This window comes from Parambassis ranga, chromosome 3, assembly GCF_900634625.1.
Source record: "Parambassis ranga chromosome 3, fParRan2.1, whole genome shotgun sequence".
NCBI classification, from domain to species: Eukaryota; Metazoa; Chordata; class Actinopteri; family Ambassidae; genus Parambassis; species Parambassis ranga.
In genome coordinates, this window is record NC_041024.1 from 12,160,346 (window position 1) to 12,173,991 (window position 13,646).

At 41.1% G+C, this 13,646-nt stretch overlaps 1 protein-coding gene across 1 annotated transcript; it reads left to right on the plus strand.

Annotated features, from left to right (window-relative positions):
• The first annotated feature begins 291 nt into the window (after positions 1-291).
• Positions 292-13,329, plus strand: LOC114433616 (polycystic kidney disease protein 1-like 2). Its single transcript, XM_028402260.1, has 41 exons — positions 292-610; positions 1,199-1,357; positions 1,423-1,611; positions 2,103-2,213; positions 2,518-2,665; positions 2,745-2,974; positions 3,070-3,480; positions 3,571-3,698; positions 3,792-3,939; positions 4,146-4,347; positions 4,504-4,615; positions 4,719-4,857; positions 4,939-5,166; positions 5,292-5,437; positions 5,516-5,695; positions 5,770-5,907; positions 6,024-6,170; positions 6,257-6,381; positions 6,461-6,581; positions 6,754-6,882; positions 6,963-7,188; positions 7,371-7,561; positions 7,640-7,870; positions 8,085-8,186; positions 8,263-8,441; positions 8,524-8,670; positions 8,759-8,958; positions 9,060-9,286; positions 9,378-9,594; positions 9,683-10,155; positions 10,256-10,352; positions 10,442-10,582; positions 10,663-10,848; positions 11,057-11,387; positions 11,558-11,691; positions 11,781-11,908; positions 11,990-12,150; positions 12,374-12,584; positions 12,685-12,786; positions 12,866-12,997; positions 13,123-13,329. Exons 1-41 carry the CDS (start codon positions 292-294, stop codon positions 13,291-13,293), a joined length of 7,497 nt encoding a protein of 2,498 aa, XP_028258061.1. The 3' UTR covers positions 13,294-13,329.
• Positions 13,330-13,646: the final 317 nt, after the last annotated feature.

Sequence of the window (13,646 nt, forward strand, 5' to 3'; positions counted from 1 at the left end):
TTTTAAAGTTGACATTGACGTGTTTTTGGCAGGAACAGGTCTGAATGAGACGCTTATCTCACTGTGCAGGTTGTGGAACTCTAATGGAGGCAGAGAAGCAATCAGTGGCTGTTGACAGTGGGCTCTTAACTCTTTTCACTGCACGCCTGAGCTTTGTTTGTGCACAAGAATTATGGGTGCAGCACAAAGCCGGGCAGCCATCAAGGAAGCCATTCCTGTTACAGCTGCTGACGTCTGTACCCTTTAAAGACAGGAGCTACCAGAGCATCTGGACAGTGCTCAGTTTCAGAGATGGATAGAAGCTTAGCTGCTTTAACTTTCACACTGTTCTTCCTCAGCTGGAGTTGTCATGCAGAGGAGGATACTGATATGCTATCCTGCCCAGAGTACCAGGAGGGTTTTGATGGTTCTTGCTTTGAGTTTGTGGGTCTGCAGCGACCTTTTCTTAGTGCACAAGGATGGTGTGAGCGAGGAGGAGGACACCTGGCCTTCATCTTGAATGATGAAATGCAGCAGTTCCTTCAGAAACACCTGGACCCAGAGAAGGACTGGTGGCTTGGGTTGGCACCTGCTTCTCCAAATCTCACGCTTGATTCTGCAGCCACAGAGGGTGAGAGGGCATGTTTGAACTTTTATGACATTTTAGAGATTTTTTTAGTGCTGATATACATCAACTAAAGTAAAAGTTGTGTCACAAGTGTTATTTATAAAAGACATTTGCTGCAGTTATTATTAGAAATGTTTAAGATATCTGATCAATGATTGCATGTCAAGAAAACTGAATAAAATCAGAAATTAAGACTTTTCACCTCAGTCTAATGAAACTGTGGGGCCTCAGTCTCATTAGGCAGTGCATTGTAAAGAACTGTGATGTATTAACTGACGTTTGCAGGGGTACGTTTGACAATCTCCCGAAGCAGCAGGTGCAATGAGAGATAATCCTCATTCTTTTGAACCTTTTAATAGGCTTGGTTGTCAAATGGCCTGATTTACAAGTATGTCTTTATGTCAATTCACAGATGCAGGCTTTACGATTCATTCACCCTGTCACTGGCACAATCTGGCTTGTTTTATGATCCTCAGATTGGAACTTCAGAATTGATTTAGACAGGAAATTATATGAAGAATGACTATGTGTTTTATTTCAAGAATAATTCCAAATTTTAATATTAGGTGTAATTTTGTTGTCTTTCCTCAGGGTCTCTTTCTTGGTTGGATGGCTCAGATGTCAGCTACAGTAACTGGGTTAACCTGCCAGATGCACAGGTAGCCTGTGGATATGTCCTGAGACATTCAGGCTTTCAGTGGGAGGCCACAGACAACTGTACCCAAGAACTCAACTTCATTTGCCAATTTGGTAAGTAGTCACTAAATTACAACTCGTATTGTTTTATGTTTATTTCAAATGTTTTACCCCCTCAGATTCTGGAAGATCTATCGCTTGTGACGGCCAGAATGCCACATTGCAATGTGGTTCTGGGCAGGTTATAGACATTGATGACAGCTTCTATGGTCGAAAAACTATTCACTACTGCCGATCCAGACTAACAACTGCTCCTACATCGTCCCAGGAGGAGTGCAGCTGGATTGATGTTGTAGATTCAGTAACAGGTATTGTGGATCTTTTAAAAATGTACTAATTTACTTGTAACCCTACACTGTATGAATGAAGAAACACTCTATTTAAATGCACGCCAGTAAGTGTATTTACAGTACAGTATATGGGAACCTACTTTGCTTTGTAAACTAAAAGGGCAAATAAAAGACATACTAAACTCACCACTAGCTAAGCTTTGTGCTTTGTGTCAAACACAATAAACCTGACCTGTGACAGCAGACAAATGGCTTGCATTGCCAGAGAAGACATTAGAGAAATCCTAGAATTTAGGCTGAATGGATGAGCCAAGGTAAATACACATTCACATTAATATCAGTGAGGATGGAGGAGTTTGTGCTGTTTTTAAGCAAATATTTGGTCTACTTATCTGTGCACCCTATTAAGATTGCAGGTTATAGTTTATCCACATTGTGTTCAAATTATTCCACACTTGAACATTACCAAAAAGCATTGTCATCACTCATTGGCTTATGATTCGTTTCAGCTCATTGTCATGGGCTGCAGGCTTGCCAGGCTCCAGCGGATCTGAGCTCTTTTGGTGAACCTTGTCCTGTGCTGGGAAGCTACCTGTCTGTGGATTACCACTGCAAAGATGGTCAGATGCACAATTTGTACTTTTTCTTCTTTAGTCATGTCTATAGGTATTTATAATTTTAATGCTCTACAGTGGTTATGGCTTAACTAGTCCACAGCCAGTTTTGAGTTGACCAAAGCTGTGCTTGGAATCCTCAGACTGTGTGTTTTGTGTTCCTCATGTTATGATCACATTTACTGAATTACGATATTTACAGCACTTTGCTGTATCTGATTGAATACATTTTTGATTGATAACAATCTGAAAATGTTTGATGAGTATTTTGATGTTTCCATGATCCTAATTCAGTGATGTGATTTCACAGGACTTCACTTATTGATGAGTAAACTGGCAGCTGTATTTGATAACGTCACCATCACGGTGAGGTGGCTCCTTCATCCATTTCAGGGAAACTTGACATGCACACTGAATACTGGAGATGGACACACAATTGATCCATACAGCCCAGAGGAGTGAGGAAAACTGTGAATTTTAACCAGATACATCCGATTTAGAATTGTATTTACATGACTAACTTATCATTTCTCACAGAATGGAGAGCACAGTTATACACAGATTCAGCCATCCTGGTGTTTTCATGGTTGGTGTGGAGTGCACTACCAGTGACTGGCATGTTACAGCTCAGAAAGCTATAATCATTCAAGAGCCTGTTGGAGACTTTGGAGAGATCAGCTGCTATAACACAAATGTGTCAACAGATGGCACTAAATGCAACGCTCTTTATGGGAGGTCTGTTCAAATCCAGGTTGTGTTGGAGGCAGGCAAGTCACCGTCAACGATAGAGCTTCAAAATAAACTGGTCCTCAAAAATGACTTCACTGTTTAATTTTTAATTTTTTTATTTTTGTCAAATTAGGGACTAATGTTTCCTACACAATTCATTGTGAAGACAGCTTGATTGCAAACTCATCAGTGGCTAGAGGGATCACTCCTCACAACATTACATTGAGTACAAGTGTGTTGGAGAAACTTGGACATGGCTGCCACAATCTGACACTGGCTGCATCTAACAAGGTCGCGTCCAACACAGTGTCCTCTGCTCTGGAGCTGTGTCTGATGGAGCCTGTTGAAGGCCTGCAGGCCTCTGTGATAGCAGAGGAAGGCACATGTCCAGACTCCCTTGATCTCATCATTGGTGTCACATTGGAGCAAGGCGCTCCAGTGGAGCTGCTCTTCACTCTGACTGGAGCCTCGGACACGCTGTCTGAGACCAGAGCCATGCTCAATGACAGCTTACAGGCTTTTACATTCTCCAGCCCACTTGAAGGTAATTACCCCAAAGGTCTGAAGAAATAAAGACAAACCAATGTCCACAGCAAATAACATTTGTGCTGTTTTTTTATTTATTATTGTAAAGGACTTTTGAATGTCAAAGTACAAACCATGAATACCTTTTCGACCTCTGATGTGGATGTGGACTTGGAGGCGATACTAGAGGCTTGCCAGAATCTTTCTGACTTTTCAGCAGTCCAGCATGGAAACACAGTATGTGGAGTATAAATATTCTGTTCACATTTGAAGTATTTTTGTCATGTTTTAAAATCTTTTATAGCAAAATGACTTGTTTTACATATATAGACAGATGATATGACTGTTGAAGAGTCTATGGACTTGAAGATAAAGGCTACTCCTGAAAGTTTGGATGACTACAGTCAGAACATCACACTGACAGTGACTGGAATGGAATCACTACCCAGACAATCACTCTTATTCGAATGGACATGTAGTAAGTGCCAGTTACAACTGTTAATAAATTGTGATTGTTAAAATTAAGTGTTACATAAGAGAATAGGATTGCCCTGGCAATCAATAATTTATATCAGTCATGGAGTCATGTAATTAGTGAATTATTAACACATCTCAATTAGCTTTCATTGTGATACAATACTGTAGTGATGCTGTAACATGATGTTTCTGCTTTTATCCAAACAGAGAAGGACTGCAAATGCACAAACAAAACAGGAAATGAAACTCCTGTCATTCAAAAAGACTGTCTTCCAGATCCATTTGAATTTTTCAAATACAAATTAACTGTGAGGAAAAAAAGTTGGTTCAGGAAATGGGTTGACCTCGCTTCAGCCTCCAAGTGTGTCACTGTTGCTCCTTCAAAAGAATTCACAGATGTCTCCATCAGGTAAACAATTCATTTAAAAAGAATATGAAAAAAAACCTGTAAAGAAAATTACAATAAACAAGAACCACGGCCACTCTCTCACTGAGAATTATTTAAATGTCATGTTGAATAATTCAGATAGTATTGTTAGTCTGTTATTCTGCTTTGTTCTTTCAGTTGTGATAATTGTGCTTCCATAAATGTGAACGATGATGTAAAGCTAAGATTGAACTGTGTGACAACTTGCCCAGATGTAGTTTGGTTTATTGAGGATCCCCAGCCTTTGAGAGTAAGTCACTTCAGTGAATATATTAATATATATAGTAATAATAATATATATGAATAAGAGATCCATGTATCAAATAGGTATTAATGGAAGATCTTTTTTTCAGGGAAAATTGAGTTGTTACTCCACAGCAGGAAGGAGACCACCCATTAAAAAACAGGATGGCAAGACAGAATATACCGTGCACAGCCAATATCTAAAAGTTTCAAGGAACCTACTGCACAACATCACTGTGGTTGTTTATGGTCTGTTTTATATTCTTTTCTTAAAATTGAATCCACTGGAAACCAAAACGCTGACTTCAAAATGCATGTTTGTTTTTACAGGCAAGAATCTGTCTGGTTTTGTCAAGTATACTCTTCCGATACCAGATCCTGAGCCAACCCAAGCAGCTACAACCTCAGCAGCAACAAGACCCACACCCACGGACCCCACAGTTCCCTCATGTGGCATCTCTCCACCATCAGGAACTGTGCTGGATGCTTTTGACATTTCATGCAAAGCAACCTCTTTCTGCTCAAAAGGTTGTCTTTACTGCTTCAAGACCAACACAGGTGACAGTGAACTCAATACCTACTTATTACTGTGTGTGATTATTATTAATGTCTTAGCAACATGTCGATAGATAAGCTGTAGAAGATTAGGTACAAATGTGCCAAATTGTTTCTTTGTTTTCAAGGCAAACAGCTGTGGTGCAGTAATGCTAATGAGGTTAAATCAAAAGTCTTCTTGCCTCTCGGAGATGTCAACAAAAATTACAATTTGTCTATTATCGTGACCGTAAGAAATGCACATGAACTAGTCACCACAACCATCACCACTCAGGTTTGACATTTTGTATACATTAGCAAAAGTAATCACTTGGTTAAGTAATAATCTGATTAATCATTTATCTCCCTCAAGATACGGCAAAGTAGCTCTAGTGCCTCCGTTGAGACTCTCCAATCTGCAGTGGAGGACACTGTGAGTCACTTAGAGCAGCAAGGTCTGCTCACCGGCGAGGCTCTCGGACAAATATTCACCTCAGTTACTGATATGCTGAATACCGAAGCTGGCCAAGATCAGAAGGATGCGAGGTCCAAGGTGACAGAACGCAGATAAACACATGTCACTGTGAGACCAGATATGATGTTTAACAGCACTTCCTTGTCTTTCAGCTCAGACAACAAATGTTGACCAAAATGACTGCAGTACTGCAGGTGTCCCCCAGCAACACAACACAAGCAGTGCAAGTGACTGCCAGAGCAGTGGCAGGACTTACAAAGCACACCGATGAGCTCAGTCCTGCTGCTCAAGTACAGCATTCAAGTCAAATCTTTTTTTCTTTTTTTTTAGCAAGTGTGTTCATCAGGTCTTGATATTTGGACACAGATAAACTCTAATTTTCTCTTGTTGCTGCGTTTCCTCTCAGGAAGAAGCAGGTTCCTTGTTGGTTGACCTCAGCTCCTCCCTCAACACTATCAGTGTCAATCAGCACAGCGAGGATGACGCAGAAGTTGTGAAAGCTGCAACACCAATAGTTGATGCAGCCAGCAGTATTTTGATTGCTTCATCAAATGTAAGGATAAAATGTTGCCATAACAAACTGTTATTTTATTCCTCAGGTTAGTGGTTTATTAATAATCAACATGTCAATCTCCATAGAAAAAAGTCTCAGAATTTCTTCTCACTGGGATAAACAATATTCAGAGTGCTTTGCTGAATAATAGACAGCTGAATGGAGAGCCTGCCATCATCGACTCTGATCAGATCAGTGTGTATGTCAACAGGTAAGAAATGAGACACTGACTAGAACATACAGAACCACTTCTGAAAATACTAACTTTATTTTCACTTTGCATCTTGCAGAATATCTCCAGAAACCATGCAAATGCAGGCCATAAATGTCCAGAAAAAGAGCTCCTCCAGGTTTTCCTTCCCTAAACTGCCTCCTGATGTTATCTCTCCAGAGGAGCCAGTAGATGTCAGAGTGAGTGTGTGCACATTGGAGTTAAAAGCAAAGAATAAACAGACAGTAAACACAGCCACGTTAACTTCACTAAAAAATGTTTAGTAGAGTATGAAGCTGAAATGCAACACCTCTGGGTCACTGTTTGTATGACTTTATAGCTGTCATATGTCACTATATGCACACTTTGTAGATGATGAGTTTTGAGAAGAATCCATATTCATGGAAGGAGGAAAATATCACAGGAACTGTTGGATCTGTTTCTCTCACCAAAGTGAATGGTACTGTCATTCCTGTTGAGAACTTACCCGAAGAGATAGAGGTAATGCCTCATATTTATAGAAACATTAAGTCAACATGGATGCCATTTGTAGAATAATGTCTTTTTTCTGGCTTTTTCAGATTCTCCTGCCACGGCTTGACGTTGGGCAGGAAAACAGCACAGTCCTGGACCTTGCCAATTTCAGCACATTAATAATTGACGTTCCTTCACCGGATGTAACGCTTGTGCTGAAAATGGAGCCATCAGACGACATTTCTTTCATGCTATTCCTGGGATATAAAGATTATCCAGATAATGAGAACTATGTTGCCAAGACTCAGATGCCCCTAGAGGATGTAAAAGAAGGTATGTATTGGTTATGTAATTTACTTTGGAGCCGTGGTTTATAACTGGACACCAACACTGGTATCACAAATTATGCAATTTCCCCATTGTGGGACTAATAAAGGTTTCTTAGTCTTAATCTTATAGAATTTGTGTATGTGTGTGTGTGTTAATAAGTAAACACACGTGTCATTCCAATGCAGAGGAAAGATTTACCTGGGTGCTGAGTCCTAGAGACCGAACAGGAGATGTTGGAGTGCACTACCTTGTTTTGAAGCCAATTGTAGAGGCAGGTGTCAAATCCATCAACGCCACTGTTACTGTCACCTCCATTGCTGCTCAATGCAAATACTGGAATGAAAGTGGGTCTTCTTGGAGTGAAGATGGCTGCAGGGTGGGTACATAATAACACACACCAAAGTTAATATATTATTGCGCTATGGAGATTGATTGTATTTCCTTTTTTCCACAGGTTGGACCGCTCACCACACCTCTGGTCACTCAGTGCCTCTGTAACCACTTAACGTTTTTTGGCAGCTCATTCTTTGTCATGCCAAACTTGGTGGATGTGTCTCGCACAGCTGAACTTTTTGCTACATTCACTAACAATCCTGTGGTGGTGTGTTTTGTGGGGGCCATTTTTGCTGCTTATTTGATGGTGGTTGTTTGGGCACACAGGAAAGACATGCAGGACTCAGCCAAGGTAATTCTCAGTTAAGTCTTTCACCTCATAATATTTGTTTTTCACAGACTGATCCAGACTTTTCTGCTTGTGTCATTTAAAATCCACCAAGTATGAGTACCACAGTTAGTATCCACTTTGATGGGCTACAAAATAGTAACATTGCTATTTAACATTGCATTTTTTAATTGTCTACAGTCATGTTTTTAACATGAAAAAAATCATTAACTTGCAGGTCAAGATAACAGTTCTAGAGGACAATGACCCCTTGGCTGAGTATCGGTACATGCTGCATATTAGCACAGGACACCGGCATGGTGCATCAACTTCCTCTCAGGTCAGTGACATTACTGAAGGATTCGATGATACTCTCTGCATCCTTGGTAATCTGGACTGACCTTTCTTTACTTTAGGTGACCATAACACTGCTAGGTACAGAAGGAGAAAGTGAACCACACCACCTGACAGACTCTGAGAAGCCTGTGTTTGAGAGGGGTGGGGTGGACATGTTTCTGCTGACCACACACTTTTCTCTTGGAGATCTGCAGAACATCCGTCTGTGGCATGACAATTCAGGAGAACACCCCGCATGGTAAAGGTTAAAGGACAAGAGAGAGAGGTTAATTTTTTACACATATAATTATAATCAACACAGTTATGTATGTAATGTGCAGGTATGTTGGCAAAGTGATGGTGCAGGACCTAGAGACTGGTCAGAAATGGCACTTTCTGTGTAACTCCTGGCTGGCTGTAGATGTGGCAGAGTGCACTCTGGACAAGATCTTCCCAGTAGCAACAGAGACAGATTTGAAGAGATTTAGGTGAGACGCTGATACACATTACAAGGCATTTGACTGATCATTATTAATCATTTTCCTGAATCTAATGATAGGCTATCTTTTTTTGTAGTAATCTGTTCTTCATGAAAACAGCGAAGGATTTCCGTGATGGCCACATCTGGTTTTCTGTTGTCAGTCGGCCTCCCTGCAGCACTTTTACACGTGTGCAGAGAGTGTCCTGCTGTTTTTCTTTGCTGCTATGCACCATGCTGACCAGCATTATGTTTTGGGGCATCCCCACAGACCCCTCTGAGCAGACAATGGACCTAGGTGGGTAACAAACAATAAGATGTCAAACACTGTGGCACTGTGTGCCCATCCTTCTACCACATGCATTTCAGGACAGTAAAGAGTGAGGCTTTACTTTACAGGTCACATCGAGTTCACCTGGCAACAGGTCATGATAGGAGTTCAAAGTTCAATCATCATGTTTCCGATCAATCTCCTTATTGTGAGCATCTTCAGAAATACTTGTCCACGAGAGAAAACCCCCAAAACAGATCCATCAAAACAGGGGAAGACTGTTCGAGTTTCTCCATCACAGACTTCATCCCCTCAAAAAGAGCTAAAGGACATCACTCCAGACACTGTCATCAAGGTCAAGCCATAGGTCTCGATGTTAAAGCTCATAAGCCATACATTAACTCTGTTCTTTGTTTCTAATGAGTTTGCTGTGGTTTTTACATTAGGACATAAAGAGAATTGCTCAGTCACTTTCAAAGACCATGAAGAGTCCACTGCCACACCTGGAGCTCCGTCCTGGTCAGCCTGCTGACATCAACACTCTGCTTTCTCTGGTGGAGGACATCATACGACAGCAGAACCAAGCGGCTGGAGACTTCTATACAGAGGCCTCCAAGAAAGATCGTTCTATGATCCTCAGGTTAGGTGCTGTAAATCTCCAAGGTAAACTACATCATTCTCTCTTTCAGATTTTTAATATACATTATGTAAAACTATGTACATGATATTTTCTGTTTGTGCATGTGGGCAGATAAAAGTGTATGGGGAAGTCCTGAGAAGACCTCAGATGAAATTCAGAAGAAGAGTAACAACAGCCGTTACCTGTACAGACAGCTACGTCACGTTGAGAAAGAGCTTGATCTGTTGGGGCCGTCTCGTTTTCCAAACCCAAACAGCTACAACCAAGCTATGCAACAAGTTCAGGGAATGAAGGGTCTTCTGCAGTATCACCTGCCCTCTCAAAGCCTGGATGAAGACAAGCTTGATCGAAGCCCCAGTCCAGAGGAGAGCACTAACGAACCCACAAACAAGAAATGCTGTCAAGGAGGGCTGCCGTGGTGGTTCGTGTTTGTCGGCTGGATACTGGTAATCGCGACGAGTGGTGTGTCAGGATACTTCACAATGATGTACGGGCTCACATATGGGAAAGACAGATCTATAAGCTGGCTCATCTCCATGGTAGTCTCCTTCTTTGAGAGTCTCTTCATTACCCAGCCTGTAAAGGTAAGGATCCTTACTCTTAACAAGAAATTCTGCGTGTTCCTATGTCCAGTCAATATTACTATGAAATCCATAATAAATTAAAATGAATTATCTTTCACAGGTTCTTGGTTTTGCTGCTTTCTTTGCTCTCGTCCTGAAAAAAGTGGATCAGGAGGAGTACGGAGAGCCTCAGATGGATGAGAGTCTCAGAGATCCAGGCATGTTTTTCCATTTCTTTTTTCCATGTTTTATATTGCTTTCTGTAAAAAAAATAAAATAAATCCTCAACAAACAATATCTACCATAGACAATCCTGATGCTGTAACAGCAGCAAGAAGAGACAGCACGTGCAGTTTCTATCAGCCACCACCTCCTACTGACATTGAGAGGATGCGAAACAACATGATTAAAGAGCAGAAGGTCTTCGCACTCATACGGGAGATCCTCGGTAGGAAAAGCACTTTGATCCACTGCAAAATTAGGAGGCAACGTTAAGATGTTCATATAAGTTATTTGCTTATTTTGCAGCCTACATGGGATTTATGTGGATGCTGCTCTTGGTGGCATATGGCCAGAGAGACCCCAATGCCTACTTTCTAACACAACACATTCGCCAGAGCTTCAGCAAGGGCATCTCAGACAGCATGAGTATTCAGGATGTGTTCAACTGGGCAAACACAACTCTGCTGAGCAACTTGTTTGGAGAGCACCCAGGTAAGCATCCCACACTGTTGCTGCACTTAACTGCTTTGAACCTCCCCATTAGATGGCTCCACAGTCTGCACATTGGTTTGTTAAAGCTAATATTATTTGTAGCTGTTGTTGAATAAAGTAAGATTAAAAAAATACAAATAAGAAAATAAATAAAATTCCTTTTTTTATGACAGAAAAATAATTAGCTGCTCTTTTGTGTCTATCACAGGGTTTATCACAGATGGAAACTCAAAGCTGGTGGGTAATGCTCGTCTCCGTCAGGTAAGGGTGCAGAAAAGCACCTGCCACATCGCTCCCTCTATGCAGCTGTCTGTCCCAGACTGTCATGCTCCATACTCATGGGAGCTGGAGGACATGGGCTCCTATGGCCTGGGCTGGAGTCGCTCTGTGGGCGATAATGCTTCATTGTACCTCAACGGCCCATGGACGTACAAGTCTCAGGGTAAACTGAGGGCCTACCCGATCTGGGGCAGTGTGATGCTTTACAGAGGAGGAGGGTTTGTGACAGATCTTGGGCCAGATTTACAAAACTCAAGCAGGTATTTTAACTCATCTGAACAATAGAAAGATCTGATAAATTGACATAAGTTATTCATTTACTATTTATTAAAAATTGCATAAACTTGTGTCTTTTCAAAAGTATAGTAAAAAGCTGAAGACTTATAATGTGTATATTCTATATTTAAATTATTTATTCATCTCTATGCAGGATCCTGCAGTACCTCTATGATAACACCTGGTTTGATGTGTACACCCAAGCAATCTTTGCCGAGTTCACTGTGTACAATGCAAACGTCAACCTCTTTTGCATTGTCACTCTCATGCTGGAGACCACAGCCACAGGTGGGCTATGTAGTCCAAGTACAGGCAGTGTGTGAGAGTTGCACAGTATAATCACACCATGTTATCTTTCTCAATGTTTTTTCCTGCAGGAGCTTTCCAGTTCCGAAGTGAGCTCCAAAGTGTCCGTCTTTACCAGTCGACCGGTGGCCTTCACATCTTTGTCATGGCCTCAGAGGCCATCTACTTTCTCTTTATTATCCATTATATGTTTGTTCAGGTACACAGCTATTAAAACACTGGTTAACAATATAGTTAATCTTCTGAAAACACCACAAAGACATCTCTTGTGTTTTGACAGGGAAAGCTGATGAAGAAACTAAAATGGGCTTATTTCAAAAGTAAGTGGAACCTGCTTGAGTTGGCGATTATCATTCTCAGTTGGAGTGCGCTGTCTGTCTTCATCAAGAGGACTCTACTGGGAAAGAGAGACATGATCTATTACCAGAACAACAAAGACCAGTAAGCACAAAGAAAACACAACCTCCCATATAAGAGCAAGATTAAGGATCTTATCACAGTGTTCATTTCCTCCATATTCTTGCTTTGTAGATATGCTCAACACAAAATTATACATGGTGTGTGTGTGGGAAAAATGCATAATTGTTCTCATTAACTGTGGCAATATCTATTTTTAGAAGGTTGCTAAGTTAATGTTCTGTTCCCCCTCATGCTCTTTGTCCAGATTTGCCAGTTTCCATGAGACAGCCAAAGCGGATGCAGTGCTCGGGTATCTGATTGCCTTCCTGGTCCTGCTGGCTACAGTCAAGCTGTGGCACCTGCTGAGACTGAACCCCAAGCTGCACATGATCACAGCCACCCTGCAGCGAGCTTGGACTGATATTTCAGGCTTCCTGGTGGTTATGACCATCATGTTCCTGGCCTACTCCATTGCTGTGAGGAGTTTCCCACACTTTCATGGAGTCCCTGCATATGTTCCTGTTTTAGTGATATGTTGTGAAAGGGAGGGTTATTAACACTCATTCTATTTTGCAGTCCAACCTGATGTATGGATGGAAGCTGTACTCCTATCGCACTCTGCTTGACGCTGCACAGACTATGGTCAGCTTGCAGCTTGGCATTTTTAACTATGAAGAGGTCAGTATGAAACTTTTACAATGAAACTGCAGTAGATTATGATATTTCTAAACTGTACTATTACCTTGTCATCCCTCAGGTCCTGAATTACAATCCCGTGCTTGGTGCTTTTCTCATTGGCTCCTGCATTATTTTCATGACCTTTGTGGTGCTGAACCTTTTCATCTCCGTCATTCTCGTGGCATTCAGTCAAGAGCAGATACATCATAAGGTACATCACCCATGTTGAATTTTATAGGTTTTTTAGCACAAGATGCAGAAGAAATTAAATCAGCCCTTTAATGAAACAGCCTCACATAATTTGATAATTAATTTGAGTTTTACCTGCTCTTACAGCCTTCAGAAGAGGACGAGATTGTGGACCTGATGCTGATGAAACTCTGCAGCCTGTTTGGACTTAAATGTAAGAAACAAGGGGACGATGTCCTAAATGAGAGGCCAGCTGTGTCATCTGCACAGAATGACAAACTCTCCCTTATTTCTTCTGGTATTATTCACGAGGGATGAGATGTTAAATGACAGAGTCTTATATTCTTACTTCTTGCCATCATATAAGCTTCATTTTGTGGCCATGTTGTCTTTGTGAGTGAATATTAGCCCTCTAGGAGGTCTACGATTGTTAGCATTTCTCTCTACTGCTGCAGATATATCACCATTGTAAGAGAATCTGCAACATCTGTAGTAAACTGTGGTCAGCTCTTGTGTGTAAGCACTAAAGAATTGTATTTAGAGTGCAATATATTTCAATGAACAAATAAATGTGTATAAATATGTGTTTCTGTGAGCAAATCTCATACAATATGGTCTCTTTTTGTCTATTGGGAAAAAAACACCTGAGAATATCAACTACACTCAACTAT